We start from the raw sequence: 23,566 nt of genomic DNA on the forward strand, positions 1-23,566 counted from the left end.
TCAGAACCCCCACTGTGCAGCGTGTGTGTCAGTGTGCTTCAGTAATTTGTTTAGCCTACATTAGCAACATGAGAATCGCATGGTAGTCAATGAAGTCAGACAAATTGGTTTGTTTTGCACAACTTCGAAACTTATTGAACGATTCGTTTCAAACTTGCTATATTAATAGATAAGATTCTAGGCTTTAAGAATATTACCTGCAGTAGTGAAAATATTGATCATAGCGAGAGCTTTAGTGGTATTATTTTATTGAGCATAAATTAACCCAAAATAATTTGAGTTACAGCCATTAAAAAAACAATTAATATAATGCGGACATATTTTATTGATAAGTTTTTAAAATAAAAAAAAATTCAGAAAAGCATTCGAAAAGAAAATGTTATAAATAGTAGCTGGAAATCGTAAACATCAGAAATTACTTAGTTTTAGTGTGTTTTAGTATGGTTTAAACTTGGCATAACTGTTATGATCATTAGCATGATCATAACCACTGCTAGCATGATCATAACTATTACCATGATAATTATTAAGATCAAAACTATGTTCATGAACATGATCATTAGCATAATTTTTATCATGATCGTAGACAAGATCATGACCCTGATAACCATAATCACCTTCCCAACCACCATGTTGATGAACATTCTTAGCATATACTTCGGGATGTTGGGCATAACCAATTTTCTTGACCTTAGCATTAAAACCATTATGATCATCGGCCGTATATTCAACAATACGAATAGTGCCATCGGCTTCTTTTAAAGAGTAGCTGCCTAAGGATCATAAAAAAAGTATTGTAGAATTTCCAAATGTTTGTTTTACTTATAGAACTCACCCTTAACATGATCACCATCTCTGGTTTCCCATTGATTTTTAATATCACCCGTCTCCAAATCCCTGACACCATAATCAAACTGATAGTTGGCAGGTTTGTCATTGGAATGATAGTGACCGTCATTGTAATCATGATGATTAGCAACTATGCTATGATCACTACCATGAGTATTCCATTTGTGGTTTTTCCAATCATGATCATGAGCTGATCTTTCTTTGGCTTCCCAAAAATGTTGTGGATAGGCTTTTTCATGTCTTGTTATAAACTAATAACTGGTGGCTTGTCCTTTATCTGGATAATGATAGGTTGTACCTGCCAAAGCTGAACCACAAATGATTAAAAAGACAGCAACAGCTAAAAATTTCATTTTGCTAAAATATTTTTAGTATTTTTGCTCTGTTAGGTTTTGATTGAAGTCGTTTTGTTTAACTTGCTTTGATTACAAGATTTGTTTAGTTTTATTTTATTTTTAACAGTATTTATACTAAATATTTTTAATAAATTTATTTCTAAATTTCAATTTAATTAAACATTCTTTATAAAATGCTATAAAAATTTTATTTAATTAAATGAAATTTATATTAGTCCAATTGTGCTGGTGTGGCTTGCACCCTTAACTTGGCCAATTTAATTCGTCACAACCGAAAATATGTATAGAATTGTAATCAATACTAAATTGTGTTAAACAAATTATTCTAAAGTTGTGTGAATTAGCTGTAAACAAACTCAAAATAATTTAAAATGTGATTTTAAACTGATAACAAATTTTTTGGTAATAAATTTAATTCATATTATTTTAAATAATTACTCACGGTTTTAACTAAAACACAAAATTAAGTACTATAAGTAAAAAGTGAGATCATTTTTGTTTAAGAAAAATTTCCATTGCAAAGTTATATATACAATTCCTGGATTTCAAAAGACATAACTAAGATTCAATTCTAGATCTAACATCAATCGTAGTTTTCCAACAGTGTCAGTTTAACTTCTATTGTAGATTTTATACCGTCTTAGTTTAACTTCAATCACATGTTTCCAATTTACTTAGTTTAGATTCAATTTAGGTTTCAATCATAGTCTTGATTAGCTTCAATCGTAAGCTTTAAACAGTTCAAATTTAGACTCAATCATAGCTTCTACACTGTTTTAGTTTAGCTTCAATCATAGGTTTCAAACAATCTTAGCTTAGCTTAAATCCTAGGAGTTAAACAGTCTTACTAAAGCTTTAATCGTAGCTCTTTATGCTGTCTTAATTCAGTTTGAATTGTTGCCTCAGTTTAGCATCAATCACAGGTCTTTATAAAGTCATAGCTCAGCTTCAATCATTGGCTTTAAACAGTTTCAAACTAGCTTCAATAATAGATCTTTATATAGTCTTAGCTAAGTTGGCTTTTAACAGTGTCAGATTAGCTTCAATCATAGTCCTTTATAAAGTCTCAGTTATGCTTCAATCATTGGCTTTATAAAGTCTTAGTTATGCTTCAATCATTGGCATTAAACAGTGTCAGATTAGCTTCAATCGTCGGTCTTTATACTGTCTTGATAATGCTTCAATCATTGCCTTTAAATAGTGTCAGATTAGCTTCAATCGTAGGCTTTTATAAAGTCTCAGTTATGCTTCAATCATTGGCATTAGAAAGTCTCAGTTATGCTTCAATCATTGGATTAAACAATGTCAGATTAGCTTCAATCGAAGGGCTTTATAAAGTCACAGTTATGCTTCAACCATTGGCTTTAAACAGTGTCAGATTAGCTTCAATCGTAGGCCTTTATAAAGTCTCAGTTATGCTTCAATCATTGGCTTTATAAAGTCTTAGTTATGCTTCAATCATTGGCATTAAACAGTGTCAGATTAGCTTCAAGCACAGGTCTTTATAAAGTCTCAGTTATGCTTCAATCATTGACTTTAAACAGTTTTACATTAGCTTCAATCTTAGGTCTTTACATTCTTAGTTAGGCTTCAATCGTAGGTCTTTATAAAGTCTCAGTTATGCTTCAATCATTGGATTTAAATAGTGCCAGATTAGCTTCAATCGTAGGCCTTTATAAAGTCTCAGTTATGCTTCAATCATTGGCATTAGAAACTCTCAGTTATGCTTCAATCATTGGCATTAAACAATGTCAGATTAGCTTCAATCGAAGGTCTTTATAAGGTCTCAGTTATGCTTCAACCATTGGCTTTAAACAGTGTCAGATTAGCTTCAATCGTAGGCCTTTATAAGGTCTCAGTTATGCTTCAATCATTGGATTTAAATAGTGTCAGATTAGCTTCAATCGTAGGCCTTTATAAAGTCTCAGTTATGCTTCAATCATTGGCATTAGAAAGTCTCAGTTATGCTTCAATCATTGGCATTAAACAATGTCAGATTAGCTTCAATCGAAGGTCTTTATAAGGTCTCAGTTATGCTTCAATCATTGGCTTTATAAAGTCTTAGTTATGCTTCAATCATTGGCATTAAACAGTGTCAGATTAGCTTCAAGCACAGGTCTTTATAAAGTCTCAGTTATGCTTCAATCATTGACTTTAAACAGTTTTACATTAGCTTCAATCTTAGGTCTTTACATTCTTAGTTAGGCTTCAATCGTAGGTCTTTATAAAGTCTCAGTTATGCTTCAATCATTGGATTTAAATAGTGTCAGATTAGCTTCAATCGTAGGCCTTTATAAAGTCTCAGTTATGCTTCAATCATTGGCATTAGAAAGTCTCAGTTATGCTTCAATCATTGGCATTAAACAATGTCAGATTAGCTTCAATCGAAGGTCTTTATAAGGTCTCAGTTATGCTTCAACCATTGGCTTTAAACAGTGTCAGATTAGCTTCAATCGTAGGCCTTTATAAGGTCTCAGTTATGCTTCAATCCTTGGCATTATAAAGTCTCAGTTATGCTTCAATCATTGGCATTAAACAATGTCAGATTAGCTTCAATCGTTGGTGTTTATAAAGTCTCAGTTATGCTTCAATCGTTGGCTTTAAACAGTGTCAGATTAGCTTCAATCTTAGGTCTTTACATTCTTAGTTAGGCTTCAATCGATGGTCTTTATAAAGTCTCAGTTATGCTTCAATCGTTGGCTTTAAACAGTGTCAGATTAGCTTCAATCGTAGGCCTTTATAAAGTCTCGGTTATACTTCAATCATTGGCATTATAAAGTCTCAGTTATGCTTCAATCATTGGCGTTAAACAGCGTCAGATTAGATTCAATCGTTGGTCTTTATACTGTCTTGAAAATGCTTCAATCATTGGCTTTAAATAGTGTCAGATTAACTTCAATCGTAGACCTTTATAAAGTCTCAGTTATGCTTCAATCATTCACATTATAAAGTCATAATTATACTGTCTTGATTATGCTTCAATCATTGGCATTAAATAGTGTCAGATTAGCTTCAATCGTGGGCCTTTCTAAAGTCTCAGTTATGCTTCAATCATTGGCATTAGAAAGTCTCAGTTATGCTTTAATCGTTGGCTTTAAACAGTGTCAGATTAGCTTCAATCTTAGGTCTTTACATTCTTAGTTAGGCTTCAATCGTAGGTCTTTATAAAGTCTCAGTCATGCTTAAAACGTTGGCTTTAAACAGGCTTCAATAGTAGGTCTTTGTAAAGTCACAGTCGTGCTTCAATCGTTGGCCTTAAATAGCGTCAGATTAGCTTCAATCATAGGTCTTTATAAAGTCTCAGTTATGCTTCAATCATAGGCCTTTATAAAGTCTCAGTTATGCTTCAATCATTGGCATTAAACAATGACAGATTAGCTTCAATCGTAGGTCTTTATAAAATCTCAGTCATACTTCAATCGTTGACTTTAAACAGTGTTAGATTAGCTTAAATATTAGGTCTTTACATTCTTAGTTAGGCTTCAATCGTAGGTATTTATAAAGTCTCAGTCATGCTTCAATCGTTGGCTTTAAACAGTGTTAGATTAGCTTCAATCGTTGGTCTTTATAAAGTCTCAATCGTTGGCTTTAAACTGTATCAGATTAGCTTCAATCATAGGTCTTAGTTTGGCTTCAATCATGGGTTTTAACAGTCATAGTTCAACTTCAATTTTAGGTCTTTATACACTTTCGCTTTAAGGTTTAAGCAATATTTAATTGGTTTCAGTCTTAAGTCTTTCTAGAGCCTCAATTTAGCTTTAATCACAGGTTTAAAGCAATCTAAGATTAACCTCAATTGTATTTCCTTAAACTGTCTTAGCTTCAGTTGGAAGTTTTTAAACTGTCTTTAAACAGTTTAGGTACAATCACAAGTCTTTATGCAGTCATAGTTAAGCTTCAATCATACATCATTATACTGTATTAGCTTCAATTGTAGGTTGTAAACAAAATTTCGTTTCAATCGTAGGCTTTTCACAGTCTTGGTGTAGCTTCAATCTTAGGTCTTTCTAAAGCCATTGTCAAGCTTCAATCGTTAGTTTAGCTTTAATCGAATGTTTTAAACAGTCTCAGTTTAGGTTCAATCATAGGTCTTTCTAAAGTCAATTTCTAGCTTCAAACGTTACTTTTAAAGAGGCCTAGTTTAGCTTCAATCGTAGGGTTTTCTATAAACTTAGTAAGGCTTCAATCGAAATATTTAATCGTTGGTTGTAAATAGTCTTAATTTGGCTTCAATCATAGGTTATATATAGTCTTAGTTAAGCTTCAATCTTCGAATTTAAAAACTCTAAGTTTAGCTTCTGCTTAGGTCTTTATACAGTTTTAGTTGATCTTCAATCATAATTTTTAAATCTTCAATTTTAGATATTTTCTAGTCATACATTAGATTAAATTATAAGGCTTACTTTAGCTTCAATCCTAGGTTTTCAACAGTCTTAGTATCGCTTCAAACGTAGGTATTTTTATAGTCTTGCATTAGTTTCAATCATCTTAGTAACCGTAATGGGGTCAAATTCAAAAATAGGTTTCCTTGATAACTCAAACATTAGCAAACACTTAAACTTTATCAAAAATTGAATGACCCATATTTGAGTTTTAATAAAAACCATAAATTCCATTAGACATTTTGTACAATGTACTTTAAACCATAAAAGAAACTCAATCATTCAACCAAATTTATTTATTTAACACTTCTTAACCATTAAATTGCATGTGAATTCTTTTGAGTTAAATACTTGTATGACGCAGTCCATTAGCCAGGTTAAGCGTAATAACCTTATTAATGAAATGTTACTTGTAAAGGGAATGTTAAACAGCAAAATTCTATTATTATTTTAAAATGTGCATTAAATATTGCTTTATTTCTCATATAAATAAAGAATGTTAATTAATTTTTAGCTATAAAACTGAAAATTAATAATAAAATTAATTTTGCTATAAATACCCTAAATAATTAAGTAAAACTATAACAGTTCTTTTCGAAACAACAAACATTAATAAACATATTAGCAGCTAAATTTAATCAAGCGCGAATAAAAAGAATAATACAATAAAATGAAATTTTTAGCAGTTGGAACATTTTTAATCGTTTGTGGTTTGGCCAAGGCAGCTCCTTCCTACCACCACGATAAAGGACATGCCACCAGTTATGCCGTAGTAACAAAACATGAAGCTGCACCACAGCATCATGAATGGCAGGCCAAGGAATGGTTGCCTCATGGTATTGAACATAAAAGCTATGACATTGTGGCTGTTAATCATTATGACCAGGGTGGTGATTGGCATCAACACGACTATGACAACAAACATGCCAAATATCAGTTTGATTATGGTGTCAAGGATTTGAAGACAGGCGATATTAAAAATCAATGGGAGAGCAGAGATGGTGATCATGTTAAGGGTAAATTTAAATTTTAATATAATAAATTAATCAAAATAACATTTACATAAATGTTCTCTTTTAGGCAGCTACTCTTTGAAGGAATCCGATGGCACTACCCGCCTTGTTGAATATACCGCCGATGATCATAATGGTTTCAATGCCGTGGTCAAGAAAATTGGTCATGCCCATCATCCTGTAGTATATGCTAAGCCAGTTCATCATCATGGTGGTTGGGAAGCTGATTATAGTCATCAAGGTCATGATCTTGGCTACGATCATGGTTATGGTCATGGTCATGCCACTAGTTATGCTAAGGTTTGGCAACATTAATCACTGTTTATCTAATAAAGCAATATTTTGTGATTTAAATGATAAGATGACGTTGATACTCTTTTCTGGAAATTTTGTAAATAAATATTAGATTTTAAGCAGCATGAATAAAAAGTAAAACTTTAATAAAAAATAATTAATTGTTATTTACTATATATAAGCTAAATTCGTAAGTAATGTATTTCATAAAGTCTTTAAAACAATTATTGGAAAATTAAGAACACACTTTGATATTAACTGTAGTAGAATGTTGCATTTTTCTAGTTATTATACGGAGTCATTTGGATCTTGAAACCTATTCGAAAATTAAGTCAAACGTTGCCACCAGGAATGGAAAATGAATTATTGGTTCGGTATAAATAGATACAGACAATTTTCAATAGAAAAGACAAGAAAATAAATAGGACATGCGTGACTGTCGCACACTCCAATCAGACAGAACAATAGGGAAATACTTGAGTATTATTTTATTTCTTTATATTTTTGTGTAGAACGTAAACAGCTCTGTCTTTAGTAAGAAATAAGAAAATAATCGAACTACATAAATAATAAAAAACAAGCAAACTATGAAAGGATTTAAAATAAAAACAAATAAGACAACTATATTCGGTTGTGCAAAAAAAAATTTTTCTTTGCAGTTTTTTTAATTTTTTGGAAAAAAAATTTTCGAACTGTTTTCTTTATATGAACTAAGTACATTCACATAGTAACATTTTATTATTTTCTTCTATTCAAATCATCTTGAAAAAAAGTTTCAAGGGTTTTTGTTTTTTCAGTCGCAAAAAATATTTAAAATAAAACCAGTAAAAAGTATGGTCGGTCAAGCCCGACCATATAATACCCTACACCAAGTAAATGAGTAAAAATATTTTTCTTTTAAAATATCAATAATTTATATTCGTAAGTGATTTTCGGAAGTGGACCTTATATGGGAGCTATGACCAATTATGAACCGATCACCATAAAATTAGGTCGTGTGATTTATGTCTATATTAAAGTTAACTATGTTGAATTTTGTGTGTATACCAACATTTTTAAGCGATTTATGCACGTTAAAGTGATTTTCGGAAGCGGGTCTATATGGGAGCTATGACTAATTATGGACCGATCGTAACAAAATTTGGTGACATGAATTTTGTATATATAAAACTTATTTGGAGCGAAATTTGTGTAGATACATAGATAAATTAAACATTTATGACCGATAAAGTCCAATTTCGAGGGGACATTTGTATGGGGGCTAGGTGAAATAATAGACCGATTTCATCCAGTTTCAATAGGCTTGGTCCTGGGGCCGAAAAAGTAATATGTACCAAATTTGATTGAAATATCTTCAAAATTGCGACCTGTACTCTGCGCACAAGGTTTACATGGACAGCCAGCCAACCAGACGGACGGACGGACGGACAGACGGACATCGTTTAATCGACTCAGAAAGTGATTCTAAGTCGATCGGTATACTTTAAGGTGGGTGTTAGACTAATATTTTTGGGCGTTACAAACATCTGCACAAACGCATAATACCCTCCCCACTATGGTGGTGTAGGGTATAAAAAGGGTATACAAATGTATTTGGTCAAATTTCAAAATATTTGGTTGTGGGACTTAGTATATGAGAGCTATGACCTATTATGATTTGATTATCATAAAATATTTTAACGTGATTTTTATGTACTTATATGGGTGCTGTGGCCAATTATGTGCCGATATTCACAAAATTCAGTATTATGATTTTTGAATACAAATTACTGATCTGTGTACTATTTTGGTTCAATATATAGAGGCTATGACCTATTATGGTCCTAAGTATTTGAGGGCTATTTTTGTAGAATTTCATATAAACAACGCTATTAACAAAAGTGGACCTTATATGGGATCTATGCCGAATTATGGACCAATATTTAAAAAATCGTGTAGTACGATTCGTGGATACAAATTACTGATCGGTGTAAAATTTTGGTTCAGTATAGATTTTTATGGATATTTATGCAGGTTAATGTGTTTTCCTGAAGTGGTTCTTATATGGACGCTATGACCAATTATGGGCCTATCATCATAAAATTTGGTACATTGATTTTTGTATATATTGACTAAATTTGTTTCGCATTTCAACCTGATAACTATATTTGTAAGAAATTTATGAGGATTTTAGTGATTTTCGGGAGTGAACCTTATATGGGAGCTATGGTTAAATATGGACCGATATTCAAAAAATTCAGAAGTATGATTACTGGACACAAATTACTCATCTGTGCGTTATTTCATTTTGATATCGATATGTTTTAAATATTTTTTAAGGTTAATATCTTTTTCGGAAATGGGTCTTATAGGGGAGCTATGACCAATTATCGGGCAATTTGCATACAATTTAGTACAGTGATTTATATGTATATGAGTATTATTTTTGTAGAATTTTAGCATGATAAAGATGTTTATAAGTGATTTATGAGTACTTAACTGATTTTCGGAAGTGGACCTTATATGGGAGCTATGGTTAAATATGGACCGATATTGACAAAATCCTGTAGTATGATTTCTAAATATAAATTATGGATCTGAGTAGAATTTTGTTTTGATATTGATATTTTTTAGATATTTATGTAGATTAATGTGTTTTTCGAAGTGGTCCTTATATGGGAGCTATAACCAATTATCGGCCGATCTTCATAGAATTAGGTATAGCTATTTTGGTATATATGGGGACTATTTATGACGAATTTCAACTTAATAGCGATATTTATAAGACATTTATGCTTATTTAAGTGATTTTCGGAAATGAACTTCATATGTGGGCTACGGTCAAATATGGGCGGATCCACAAAAAATTTGGGGTTGTAATTTTTTTAAGCACGAAACTTATTTTTCCTGAATTTTGTGTGGATACTGCAATTTTGTAGGTATTTACAGACCATATAACCATATTTCGGGAAGAAATTTGTATGGGGGCTAGGAGAAATCATGGACCGATTCTTATAATTTTCGCCAGAGTTAGTCCCTTTAACATAAAAATAACGTGTGTAGAATTTTATGGTATTATCTGCAATATATTTGTACAAATAACGAAAACTATGTTAAAATTATCAAGTTTTTTTTTAGGTTGTCTCACATTTTTGTTCATAACTCTGGTTCCGCTGAACCGATTTGGTTGATTTTCAATACCAAACGGCTTAGGAGAACAATAAAAATTTTTCTTGCAAGTCTACCAATTTTGTTTGGCTATTTTGGACGTGAGCGTGTTTTACACAGACAGACAGGCAGACGGACAGATGGACAGACAGACGGACAGACAGACAGACAGACGGACAGACGGACATGGCTCAATCGACTTAGAATTTCATAAGGATCAATAATATATATACTTTGTTGGGTCTCAGATGAATATTTCTCAATGTTACACACGGAATGACAAACTTATATATACCCTCATTCACCACTTATGGTGGTGGAGGGTATAAAAACGTTATTAGAAGTACGTTTTTTTCATATAAATTCATATAAAAATTTAAGCACCTGTGTTTTAGCATAAAAATTTAAATAGATTCAACTGGTAACTGAAGCATTCAAAATATTAATTAAAAATACTTTAAATTTCATAAATTCCTTTAGACATTTTGTACAATGTACTTTAAACCATAAAAGAAACTCAATCATTCACCCAAATTTATTTATTTAACACTTCTTAACCATTAAATTGCATGTGAATTCTTTGGAGTTAAATACTTGTATGACGCAGTCCATTAGCCAGGTTAAGCGTAATAACCTTATTAATGAAATGGTATTTGTAAAGGGAATGTTAAACAGCAAAATTCTATTATTATTTTAAAATGTGCATTAAATATTGCTTTATTTCTCATATAAATAAAGAATGTTAATTAATTTTTAGCTATAAAACTTAAAATTAATAATAAAATTAATTTTGCTATAAATACCCTAAATAATTAAGTAAAACTATAACAGTTCTTTTCGAAACAACAAACATTAATAAACATATTAGCAGCTAAATTTAATCAAGCGCGAATAAAAAGAATAATACAATAAAATGAAATTTTTAGCAGTTGGAACATTTTTAATCGTTTGTGGTTTGGCCAAGGCAGCTCCTTCCTACCACCACGATAAAGGACATGCCACCAGTTATGCCGTAGTAACAAAACATGAAGCTGCACCACAGCATCATGAATGGCAAGCCAAGGAATGGTTGCCTCATGGTATTGAACATAAAAGCTATGACATTGTGGCTGTTAATCATTATGACCAGGGTGGTGATTGGCATCAACACGACTATGACAACAAACATGCCAAATATCAGTTTGATTATGGTGTCAAGGATTTGAAGACAGGTGATATTAAAAATCAATGGGAGAGCAGAGATGGTGATCATGTTAAGGGTAAATTAAAATTTTCATATAATAAATTAATCAAAAAAATATTTACAAAAATGTTCTATTTTAGGCAGCTACTCTTTGAAAGAATCCGATGGCACTACCCGCCTTGTTGAATATACGGCCGATGATCATAGTGGTTTCAATGCCGTGGTCAAGAAAATTGGTCATGCCCAACATCCTGTAGTATATGCTAAGCCTGTTCATTATCATGGTGGATGGGAAGGTGATTATGGTCATCAAGGTCATGATCTTGGTTATGGTCATGGTCATGCCACTAGTTATGCTAAGGTTTGGCAACATTAAGCACTGTTTATCTAAAAAGCAATACTTTGTGGTTTTATTGATAAGACGTTGTTGATTTCTCTTTCTCTTTTCTTTGAATTTTTGTAAATAAATATTAGATTTTAAGCAGCATGAATAAAAAGTAAAACTTTAAAAAAAATAATCAATTGATATTAACTGAATAAAAGAACACTTATTTAACATTTAACCACAGAGGTAAATTTTTAATAAAAAGATTTCTACATACTTTTTATGGATGAATTTTCGAAAAATATTCTTTTAAAAACTTCTTTTTCAATAAATTGTTTGATGTTATCTTAAACCTGAGATCTAAACACTGTCCTATGTAAGCTGGAGAATATTACAATCATTAACGAGTTTGATTATAATAAAGTTTCCGAACTTTAACAGTTGATAACGGCCATATTGTTGAAGCCACATTTGTCAAATTGACTGCCATTTGTTCAGATTGTTTTGCCAAATCACCATGAACGGCTATATCGTTCAACAACACGTGCAAATGATAAAATTGTTTTATCAAAATGGGTGTTGTATTAAGGCAACGTTCCGTACGCTTCGCTCATTTTACGTCATAAATCATAATCATTCTACCGAGAGGACTGTTCACAGTGTGATGGATAAATTTGAGTCCACTGGTTTAGTAATCAATGAAGATATATCGAAAACATCACCGCTATCCGTAAGAGTGTCAACTGACCGCTCCTAAGTCAGTTGACGCTCCTAAGTCAACTGACTTAGGAGCGGAAGGTAAATGACCATAGACAACGACGTGTGTTCGCTGAATGCGTCCTCGGGAGTTGGAAATTTACTATAATTTCCAACAAAAAACTGGATATATCAACAAACAAAATTGCCGAAGTTGGGACGATACCAAACCACATGAAATCCAAGAGAATCAAATGCATACCAAAAAAGTCACTGTTTGTTGTGGATTTTTGGCTGGATGTTGGTCAGTCCATCACCGTCAACGGCGAGCGCTATAGGTCGATGAACACGAGCAATTTGAGGGCATGGTCATCACATGTGGAGTTGATGTGAACTGGCCACTGAGATCGTGTGGTTCAACCCCATTAGACTTTTTCTTGTGGTGTTTTCTCAAGTCACAGGTCTAAGCGAATAAGCTACAAACCATAGCGAACCTCAAAGCATTCATAACATATGTCATCGGTGAAATTAAGCTTGATTTATGAGCCAGAGTCATGGAAAATTTAACAGATGCGTGCCAACCAGTAAATACCCAGTGGACATTTGCACGATGTTATACTCCATACATAATGACAGCCATAGATATCTCACACACATTTAACGATAGGAAGCGCTTTATAATTTAACTAGCTGACCCGGTGCGCTTCGCCACCCCAATTAGAAGAATGAATAAGTACTATTAAATCTCCCGCTCACTCGGGTCCATATAATCTTTATTTCATGTTTCTAAATTCATTGGTGAAGAAATTACTAAAAGTACCATTCGAATAAAGAAATAGTACCAAAAAGTCTACCCCTAGAATTCTCACTCACTTAGGACCATATATGCTTAATTTCATGTTTCTAAGTCCATTGTAATAGAAATTTCAAAAAAGTACCATTAGAAGAATGAAAAAGTATCTATAGTTCAGTTCTCATATTTTGGTACCTAAATATAATCCCTTATTTCTAACATTAACTTCACTCAGTTACATATCAGCTAACTTTAATGTCAATAAGTGAAATAATTTAAAATATTAAAAAGGTACCATTAGGAGAAAAGTACCAATTTCCCTTTTCTTCCCTGAACACCCCTCAAGTTTGAAATTTAAAAATATTCCATTTTGCAAAAGTTCTTTATGCTACAGACATGTCTCAATCGATTAAAATCTGTGTTAATGTGCCCATTAATAAATATGTTTTAAAAAAAGTACCAAACTGTTTACCCGGATTTGGCCTAAAATACACCATGGCACTCGAGTTCCAAATAACAACCTGTTAGTTAATTTTTGTATGAATCCAGGAACCAATGTTCAAAAAATTATCAAAATCGGCTTAATAATTTGCAATAAAATGTATTTTCCCGATTTTATACCCTTTTTGGTACCTTTTTTATTTTATTCAAATAAATTTCTGTATCTGGTGGGAGATCATAATAAAATATTCGAATGTCTATGTCAAATTATAGAAAAACATATTTTATGAAAAAGTACCAAAAATAAACACAATTTTTATCCCTTAAAGGTTCGAATTTCCAAAAAGTACCAAACTTATATTTTTTATTTTTTGTTAATTAAAGAATACGATTTAAAATTGTTTCTATGTTTATTGGTTTAAAAGATACATAGGGTGTCAAAAAAGTACCAAAATACAGTTTTTAGCCGTTTTCTCTCCTAAAAGTTTCGAATTTCGAAAAAGTACGAAACACCTGTCGGCTTATTATACCCTACACCACCATAGTGGGGAGGGTATTATGCGTTTGTGCAGATGTTTGTAACGCCCAAAAATATTAGTCTAACACCCACCTTAAAGTATACCGATCGACTTAGAATCACTTTCTGAGTCGATTAAGCGATGTCCGTCCGTCCGTCCGTCCGTCTGGTTGGCTGGCTGTCCATGTAAACCTTGTGCGCAGAGTACAGGTCGCAATTTTGAAGATATTTCGATCAAATTTGGTCCATATTATTTTTTCGGCTCAAGGACCAAGCCTATTGAAACTGGCTGAAATCGGTCCACTATTTCACCTAGCCCCCATACAAATGTCCTCCCGAAATTGGACTTTATCGGTCATAAATGTTTAATTTATATATGTATCTCCACAAATTCCGCTCCAAATAAGTTTTATATACACAAAATTCATGTCACCAAATTTTGTTACGATCGGTCCATAATTAGTCATAGCTCCCATATAGACCCGCTTCCGAAAATCACTTTAACGTGCATAAATCGCTTAAAAATTTTGGTAAACACACAAAATTCAACATAGTTAACTTTAATATAGACATAAATCACACGACCTAATTTCATGGTGATCGGTCCATAATTGGTCATAGCCCCCATATAACCCCACTTCCGAAAATCACTCAAAAATATAAATTATTGAAATTTTAAAAGAAAAATTTGTTTTGCTCTTTTACTTAGTGTAGGGTATTATATGGTCGGGCTTGACCGACCATACTTTCTTACTTGTTTATATATATAGATGTGTTTTAAATAAACACAAAAATAAGATCCTAAAAAGCTTTGAATATATCTAATTCTCCCAAAACTAGAACATGTAATTCCACTATCAATACTTACTTTCTCACCATCATCCCATTACATATGACCTATTTTTCTATTACACAAGTTGAAGTTCAATTTATTGGCCAAACAACGAAAAATACAAAATTAGTGTTTCAAAAATTCGTAAGTTTTTTTTTTTCAATTTTAACAGAGAATTTCATTTAAGCAACATATAAAAACTATTTTATATTTTGTTTTGAACAAAAATTTACAATACAACAGCCTGCCTGCCTGGCTTTTTCGCCACAGTAAAAATAGAATGTAAATTTCTAAATGAACATACCAAAAGTCCAACACGAAAAAGAGAGCAACAACAAGAAAAAATTAAAATAAACTATATGAAATGGTTACACTAAAAAATACAAAAGAAACCAAAAACAACATCGCAGCGTAACCCGAAAATGAACACTAATTAGCTACAGTAATATTGTTAAGTATAAATAACCAAGTTAAACCACCAATTGATATCAGTGTTTGGACTACATTCAATTGTTTTACACAGTTCTCTTTATTTAGTGCAACCTTCTTACAACCAAACAACAAAAGCGTTACACAATGCGTTTCCTAACATCATCGGTTGTTATAGTTTTGTTGGCCATTTGTGGTTTGGCTGCTGCAGGAGTTTTGCCTCATCATCATCAACAGCATCATCATCAGCAGCAGCAGCAGCAGCATCACGGTCATCATGTCAGTAGTTATTCGGTGGTTAGTAAACATGAACACCCCATTGTTAAGCATGAATTTTCACACAAAGCCTGGGAAGAACATCAGTCGGATAATGGTGTTGGTAGTAGTGGTCATGAATTGGCTCATTATGCCCATAAATCCGATCATGAGGAAGATGCTCATGAGGATTATGAGGGTGGTCATGCCCATGAAGAAGAATACTATGCCCATCCCAAATATCAATATGATTATGCTGTAAAGGATGAGAAAACCGGTGACTCCAAGCAACATTGGGAGACCAGAGATGGTGATAAAGTTAAAGGTGGGTTTAAGCTCTCTTAACCACTTTAAACTTACTAACTTCCTCTACTTTTTCTTAACTTTTAGGTAGCTACACCATTAAGGAGGCCGATGGCACCACTCGCATTGTAGAATACACTGCTGATCATAAGAATGGTTTCAATGCTATCGTCAAGACTGTGGGCCATGCCCATTCCGAACATGAGAGTCATGATCATTCTCATTATAGTCATTAATTTAAGAGAGTGCTCTTGTCAGTTTCCAAAGACTTATTAAACGGTATTTTTTTCCTCTTTAATTAACTTGTATTTTCTAAGGCTAATCTAGACAATATTGTTTTCTTTAACTATAAACTTTAACTTTAATAATTGAAATAATGCCAATTAAAGTAAAATTAAAAATCAAGTGCGTTGTTTTAATGTTATTATTTATTAGGAACCTTTTAGCGATTGAACCAAAGCGGAATACAACACAGTTTTGAACTGGTTTCTCAGCTGTTTACGAAAAGATATGAAAAATAAATATTCTGGTTTCCATCCTAGTGATGTCCGTCTTCTATAGCAATCTTTATCATCAAACTAAATTGACTTACCAAACAGAACGACACATGAATAAATCGGATATTATACTGGGGAAATATTAGTCTAACATCCACCTTAAAGTATACCGATCGACTTAGAATCACTTTCTGAGGCGATTAAACGATGTCCGTCCGTCCGTCTGGCTGGCTGGCTGTCCATGTAAACCATGTGTGCAGAGTACAGGTCGCAATTTTGAAGATATTTCGATCAAATTTGGTACATATTATTTTTTCGGCCCAAGGACCAAGCCTATTGAAACTGGCTGAAATTCACCTTGCCCGCATACAAATGTCCTTCCGAAATTGGACTTTATCGGTCATAAATGTTTAATTTATATATGTATCCCCACAAATTCCGCTCCAACTTCATGTCACCAAATTTTGTTACGATCGGTTAATAATTAGTCATAACTCCCATATAGACCCGCTTCCGAAAATCACTTTAACGTGCATAAGAATCTTAAAAATGTTGGTATACACACAAAATTCACCATAAATAACTCTCATATAGACGTAAATCACACGATCTAATTTTATGGTGATTGGTCCATAATTGGTCATAGCTCCCATATAAGGCCCATTTCCGAAAATCACTCAAAAATATAAATTACTAGCTGACCCGGTGCGCTTCGCCACCCCAATTAGAAGAAATAAATAGTACTATCAAGTCTCACTTTGTGAATCTAACTGTAAATGTCTAATTTCATATTTCTGGGTCCATTATTATAGAAAATGCAAAATGTGTTCCTAATTTTAAATTTTTAGGTTTATTATTATTATAAAATATTCAAAAAGTACCACTGCAATAAGGAAATAGCACCATTGATTATCACTTTTAAATTCGCATTCACTAAACCATAACCCGTCAAGTTTGAATTTTAGATTTGTATATCATTTCCTATATTATCAACTCATTGTGTTTCTATAATACTTAATATTTAATAAATTATCACAAAATCGAAACCGATCGGTTTTTAATTTTTTAAAACCGAAACCGCGGTTTTGAAATTCTTCGATTTTTTGGAAACTCTAGGTCCATTATTATAGGAAATTCAAAAAAGTAGCATTAGAATATATAAAAACTACCAAAAATCCCACACTTGTGGTTTCCCACTCATTCGGGTCCATATAAGCTTAATTTCATGGCTTTAGGTTCATTGGTGAAGAAATTACAAAAAGTACCATTCGAATGAAGAAAAAGTACCAAAAAGTCTCACCCTAGAATTCTCACTCACCTAGGACCATATATGCTTAATTTCATGTCTCTAAGTCCATTGTTAAAGAAAATTCAAAAAGTACCATTAGAATATAGAAAAAGTACCATAAAACCCACACTTGTGGTTTCCCACTCACTCGGTTCCATATAAGCTTTATTTCATGTTTCTAGGTTCATTGGTGAAGAAATTACAAAAAGTACCATTCGAATAAAGAAAAAGTACCAAAAAGTCTCCCCCTAGAATTATCACTTACTTAGGACCATATATGTTTAATTTCATATTTCTAAGTTCATTGTTATAAAAAATTCAAAAAAGTACCATTAGAATAAAGAAAAAGTACCAAAAAGTCTCCCCCTAGAACTCTCACTCACCTAGGACCATATATGTTTAATTTCATGTTTCTAAGTCCATAGTTATAGAAAATTCATAAAAGTACCATTAGAATATAGAAAAAGTACCAAAAAACCCACACTTGTGGTTTCCCAGTCACTTGGGTTCATATAAGCTTAATTTCATGGCTTTAGGTTCATTGGTGAAGGAATTACAAAAAGTACCAATCGAATAAAGAAAAAGTACCAAAAAGTCTCCCCCTAGAATTCTCACTCACTTAAGACCATATATGTTTAATTTCATGTTTCTAAGTCCATAGTTATAGAAATTTCAAAAAAGTACCATTAGAAGAACAAAAAAGTACCTATAGTTCAGTTCACACATTTTGGTACCTAAATATTATCCCCTATTCCTAACACTAACTTCACTCAGATACATATCAGCTAACTTTAATGTTGATAACTGAAATAATTTAAAATGTTAAAAAAGTACCATTAGGAGAAAAGTACCAATTTCCCTTTTCTTCCTTGAACACCCCTCAAGTTTGAAATTTAAAAAATATTCCATTTTGCCAAAATTGTTTATGCTACAGGCATGTCTCAAAATATTAAAATCTGTGTTTATGTGACCAAGAATAAATATGTTTTAAAAAGAGTACCAAACTGTTTACCCGGATTTGGACCAATATACACACACCTTGGCACTCGAGTTCCAAATAACACCCTGTTAGTTAATTTTTGTTTGAATCCAGGAACCAACGTTAAAGAAATTATCAAAATTGGCTTAATAATTTCAAATATAATGTATTTTCCCGACTTTATCCCCTTTTTGGTACCTTTTTTATCCCCATTGAGGTGGTACAATTTTATTCAAATAAATTTCTGGAACGTGGTGGGAGCTGATAATAAAATATTCATATGTCTATGTCAAATTATAGAAAAACATATTTTATGAAAAAGTATCAAAAATAAACATAATTTTTATACCTTAAGGGTTCGAATTTCCAAAAAGTACCAAACTTATATTTTTTTATTTTTTGATAAGTAAAGAATACGATTTAAAATTTGATTCTATGTTTATTGGTTTAAAAGATACATTTTAAACCCCTAAATGTTTCGAATTTCGAAAAAGTACGAAACACCTGTCAGCTTATTTTTTAAATGGAGTAACATGCTATTTTAAGTTTTTTGGTATCTTTATTAGTTTTGAAGATATAAGGTTACCGAATTTACCCTTTTTTACCTCATAAACGTTCGAATTTCCAAAAATCCCTTCTTATCGGATCGCTTTGGGGAGGGAGGAACCCACAGTTAAATGATTCTAGCTTCAGTCGTTTGGGCTGTGCGATGATGAATCAGTCAGTCAGTAACGTTACTCTTTTATATATATAGATTGAAATTTTAAAAGAAAACTGTTTTTGCTCTTTTACTTAGTGCAGGGTGTTATATGGTCGGGCTTAACCGACCATACTTTCTTACTTGTTTTTAATTAAAAATTTTCAAAATAAATTTGGATAATTTGGTAGCATTGTTCAAGCTTCAATCTATTCGTGATGATTTACCAGATTTCATTGATCATAAATGTCAAAAATGTGAGCGCATTAAGACAGTTAACCATTTCGTATGTTCTATCGGGCTTAAAAAACTAAAGGGCTTTAAAGTACGACAGCGGGTCAAGGTCGTTTTCAATTTCCTGCCTCTGTCTGTTGACTCCTTTCAAAAATTGGAACAGCCATTGATAGCAGGCTACCTCGTGAGTTGAGGAGAATATTGAAAAAATGAATTTCATATGCTGATTAGCATTATTTTTTGCGTAAAAAAACCATCATTCAAATCAAGACTAATATTGATAAATACTGCACTGCACCATCAATTTCAATGGTAAAAAATGGTTTACTGAATTGCGTTGTGGACGTACAAGCTCGGAAGATATCTAACGTTCTGGATTCCCAATAGAGATCTGTAAACCCGAAACAATTGAAAAAAATCACGATATCGTGTTGACAGATCGGAGATTGAAATTCCTAGAGATTGTGGAAGCCATAGGTATTTCACATGACTCAGTGGTTTCGATTGCTCACAATCGACCACGAACGCAATCGTGTGAAAACTTCGCAGGAGTATTTGGCGTTGTTCAACAGCAATATGGACGAGTTTTTGAATAGCTTCATAACCGTAAACCAAACAGTGGGTTTCTCGGGTTAAATCTGTGCCACAGAACGTCAAGGTAGGTTTGTCAGCAAATAAAGTCATAAAGACCGTTTTTTTTGGGATGGCAAATGATGTTGGTAATCATGGCCTGGCCAACGTCGTTCTCTAAGAAATATGAACAACACAAAATCCACAGCAAACACTGAATTTTTTCGGGATGCTCTTGTAACTCATGTACATTGGTATCATCCCAAATTCGAAAATTTTAATGCTATGAAAATGTTGCCCGAACATAACACCGATTTTGACAAATCGGTCAGATCAGAGAAATATTCAAACAAATTCGTTTATAATTATTATCCTATTTTATTTATTAAAATCAACTATAATACATTTATTTTAATTGTGTAAAATCTACTCATAAAACTTTAACAAAACAAAAACGTAATTAAAATAGGAATAGTTAATATTAATATTAATAGGAACAAAATTAATGTATGTTTATTTGCAGAATAAACCACTGGAACGATGATCTTGAAATTTGTTCTGTATATTCCCCTATATATGGAAGGACAAATAGGCTATTTTGAAATTTCAAGCGGGCGTCGCACTTCCTATACAAAGTAAATAGTTATTATGGAATATCTGGTGAATTTACTTCGGTATCATTGTGTGTATCTTGGTTAAAAATGGGCGTGACATATCGACCCCTTTACGACAAATTATCGTATGTTTCAAAAACCAAATTGTACAGGAGAGCGTTATTATTATAATTTCTTTGCTTCAGATGCTATTATCAATACCAAATTTTAAATTCGATACAATAACCGATTTAGTAAAATAAATTTCACATACGATAAAAAAAATAACTTAGTTATATTTCCATAAATATAGAGAATATCTTTATAACATTTTACTATATAAAAATGTAACATATGATAATTTCGCGTAAAGGGGTCGATATACAAAGTAAATAGTTATTTTTGAATATCTAGAGAACTATCACTGTGAAAGTCTTCCAACTTTATACGAGCCAATTTCTTATCTAACCAAATATGGGACTGATCGGAATAGAGGGTGTGGCATCTTCCGTAGAGAGTAAATAGTTTCTTTTCGAATATCTGGAGAACTATAATTGTGGAAGTCTTAAAATTTTGCCTAATATCACCCTTTCTATTCTATACAATGTAAACTTTTAACTTCGAATATCTAAAGTACTATAATCGAACTAAGTATAATAAAAGTATTTAAACTTTTTATGAATCAATTTCTTATCACTATACGGAGTTTGGCTGAAAATGAGCAGGATTGGACTTTTTGAAAGTAAATAGTTATTTTCAAATATCTGGGGCCTATTTCACTAAGCTACAAGTTCACAATTACAAGTGTTTTTGCCTGTAAAGTTGTGTACTTGTAAATAATTGCGTTTCATCAAAATACAATTACAAGTTTGTAGCTAAAAGTGAATTTTACAAGTCACAAGTCATACTTCTACATGTGATTTTGTTTCACTAAACTAATTTGCACTTGTAAACTTGTAGAATTGTAGAAAAAAAGCTTAGGGTCAGAAAAATTTTTACAAGTTACAAGCGAATGATAAATTGAAATAGCCACTTTGGAAATCTACCACACAAAGTCACCTACCACACAAAGTAAAATAAATATCTTCAGAACTATAATTACGAGATTTTTCAAACTTTGTCCGAATTGCTCTCTTATCATTTTACATAGTTTGAATAAAAATGGTTGTGTTGGATTAGTGGGCGTGACACCTCCCATACGAAGTAAATAGTTAATTTAAAATATCTGGAGTACTATAATTGTAATGTATTAAACTTCGTATGAATCAAATTCTTATCACTGTATGGATTTTAGCTAAAAATGGTCTGGATCCGAACGGTGGTTCTGGCACTTTCCATACAAAGTACACTGTCAACTTTGAATATCTGGATAACTAAAATTGCGCGATTCTTCAGACTTTGTCTGAAAATTTATTTTTTATAATTTTACCTAATTTGTTTCAAAATGGGCGGTGTAACCTGATTAAAAAAAATAGTTTATAAAATCTTTCACATATTTTTCAGTTCAGTTTTCGTGTATTTGTTAATTTTTACTACGAAGCCATATAATAAGAGACCTAAAATAGCAGTCATCAACGAAAACAGAATGAGTTTGCTATTAAAGCTGAATTTTGTGGAAAAACCCCGATCTTGCGGATTAGTTCTTGCATCAGAACTATCTGCTCCTTTCTCCCTTTACACAATGAATTATTTAGCAATCCATCCACTTTTTATAAGTAAATCCTAATCTACTCTGTTTCTTCATCAACAAAATCAGTCTCAATTTAGTTAAATAAGCTGTATTTAGAGAAAAGACTCTATTTCTTTCCATATTGCACATGACAGTGACGTTGACATTTAGAGTATCCAAAACAGAAACCGAAAACCGGTAAACCGGTTTTTTTCATCTTTGTAAACTCCACCGCTTTCGGTTTTTTGACAAACCGAAAGAAATATATTTTCTAAAGCTCATACAAACAAATTTATGAAAAACGTTGATAACATTTTTAAAAATTATACAATATTACGTAAAAGATATAAAATAATTGCATAAAGATGCTAAATTTCCGAAGATTTAGTACACAATTCTTAACACATTTCCTATTAAAGTCAACAAATAAAAATAAATTTAAGGAGACCTTTTTCACATTGAATACAAATTGAATATAAACCGGTTTTTTTGAAGACAAAACCGAAACCGTTTAAGCGGTTTTATTAAAAAACAATAATCAAAACCTGTTTTTTTCAAAAACACACTTTTTCGGTTAAACCGGAAACCGGTTTTTGGACACTCTATTGACATCATTTAGATTCGTATTCAAATTGAAATCTCCATTAATCACTGCATGCATTTACTGCAAGTACTCCTCATAATTTGAGATACAGAATGTGACACAAATCCATGGTAAATCTTTGCTTTTGCTTTCCTTGAATAACTTCAAGGATTTCTTATTAAGGACAACAATCAATTTCTTTGATGAATATTCAGTAAGTACATACTGGACAATTTTTAAGTATACGATTTAAATTTGGGTTTTCTAAATCATTCCCACCTTCTAGAATCAGAGACTTATCCACAATTTCTTCTCACACCTGGATCTAGATATTTATAGTATCTCACATAGAGAGTCAAACACTCTGCCATAATTCATCCAATGACACAATGATGAGATTTATTTGCAACGCAGAGGTAGCCATTTCACACTGCACAGCATGAAACAAGAATCGTTTTATAAAGAATAGCATGAGAAAGGCAACTGTTTTTATAGAAACAGGAACCTTTTAATAGAAAATAGCATGAAATAGGATCCAACTGATGTAGAATAGCATGAAACAGTACCCATTTGACGCAGAATAGCATGAAGCAGGAAGCGTTTAATATGTAATGGCATGAAACTGGAACCGTTTAATGTAG

The 23,566-nt window shown here is 32.2% G+C and overlaps 4 protein-coding genes across 5 annotated transcripts; 3 read left to right on the forward strand and 1 right to left on the reverse strand.

The window, feature by feature from the left end:
- Window positions 1-435: 435 nt before the first annotated feature.
- Window positions 436-1,761, reverse strand: LOC135955694 (uncharacterized). The gene is made up of 3 exons (XM_065506052.1): window positions 1,739-1,761; window positions 836-1,089; window positions 436-773 (listed from the first exon to the last, which is right to left on the reverse strand). The coding sequence occupies exons 1-3, from the start codon at window positions 1,759-1,761 to the stop codon at window positions 436-438; spliced, it is 615 nt and encodes a 204-aa protein (XP_065362124.1).
- Window positions 1,762-6,212: 4,451 nt separating this feature from the next.
- LOC135955100 (uncharacterized) lies at window positions 6,213-11,742 on the forward strand. 2 transcript variants are annotated; one of them, XM_065505400.1, is made up of 3 exons: window positions 6,213-6,603; window positions 6,668-6,900; window positions 11,586-11,742. In XM_065505400.1, the coding sequence occupies exons 1-3, from the start codon at window positions 6,258-6,260 to the stop codon at window positions 11,598-11,600; spliced, it is 594 nt and encodes a 197-aa protein (XP_065361472.1). In that variant the 5' UTR covers window positions 6,213-6,257; the 3' UTR covers window positions 11,601-11,742. The 2 variants fall into 2 exon arrangements, with proteins under 2 accessions (XP_065361472.1, XP_065361471.1); XM_065505399.1 differs by lacking the exon at window positions 11,586-11,742 and having other exon boundaries at window positions 6,668-7,051.
- On the forward strand, window positions 10,910-11,742 carry LOC135955101 (pro-resilin-like). Its single transcript, XM_065505401.1, has 2 exons — window positions 10,910-11,300; window positions 11,365-11,742. Exons 1-2 carry the CDS (start codon window positions 10,955-10,957, stop codon window positions 11,598-11,600), a joined length of 582 nt encoding a protein of 193 aa, XP_065361473.1. The 5' UTR covers window positions 10,910-10,954; the 3' UTR covers window positions 11,601-11,742.
- Window positions 11,743-15,404: 3,662 nt separating this feature from the next.
- LOC135955695 (histidine-rich glycoprotein-like) lies at window positions 15,405-16,220 on the forward strand. The gene is made up of 2 exons (XM_065506053.1): window positions 15,405-15,837; window positions 15,903-16,220. Exons 1-2 carry the CDS (start codon window positions 15,405-15,407, stop codon window positions 16,049-16,051), a joined length of 582 nt encoding a protein of 193 aa, XP_065362125.1. The 3' UTR covers window positions 16,052-16,220.
- Window positions 16,221-23,566: the final 7,346 nt, after the last annotated feature.

The sequence above is a fragment of the Calliphora vicina genome, chromosome 3 (assembly GCF_958450345.1).
Source record: "Calliphora vicina chromosome 3, idCalVici1.1, whole genome shotgun sequence".
Classification (NCBI taxonomy): domain Eukaryota; kingdom Metazoa; phylum Arthropoda; class Insecta; order Diptera; family Calliphoridae; genus Calliphora; species Calliphora vicina.

Coding starts and splice junctions, on each gene's coding strand:
- LOC135955694 (XM_065506052.1), bottom strand. CDS start 1,761: ATGTCTTTTGAAATCCAGGAATT. Junction 1,090..1,738: donor TCTTTTGAAATCCAGGAATT/GTATATATAACT, acceptor GTTTATAACAAG/ACATGAAAAAGCCTATCCAC. Junction 774..835: donor AGATGGTGATCATGTTAAGG/GTGAGTTCTATA, acceptor TATGATCCTTAG/GCAGCTACTCTTTAAAAGAA.
- LOC135955100 (XM_065505400.1), top strand. CDS start 6,258: ATGAAATTTTTAGCAGTTGGAACATTTTTAATCGTTTGTGGTTTGGCC. Junction 6,604..6,667: donor AGATGGTGATCATGTTAAGG/GTAAATTTAAAT, acceptor GTTCTCTTTTAG/GCAGCTACTCTTTGAAGGAA.
- LOC135955101 (XM_065505401.1), top strand. CDS start 10,955: ATGAAATTTTTAGCAGTTGGAACATTTTTAATCGTTTGTGGTTTGGCC. Junction 11,301..11,364: donor AGATGGTGATCATGTTAAGG/GTAAATTAAAAT, acceptor GTTCTATTTTAG/GCAGCTACTCTTTGAAAGAA.
- LOC135955695 (XM_065506053.1), top strand. CDS start 15,405: ATGCGTTTCCTAACATCATCGGTTGTTATAGTTTTGTTGGCCATTTGT. Junction 15,838..15,902: donor AGATGGTGATAAAGTTAAAG/GTGGGTTTAAGC, acceptor CTTAACTTTTAG/GTAGCTACACCATTAAGGAG.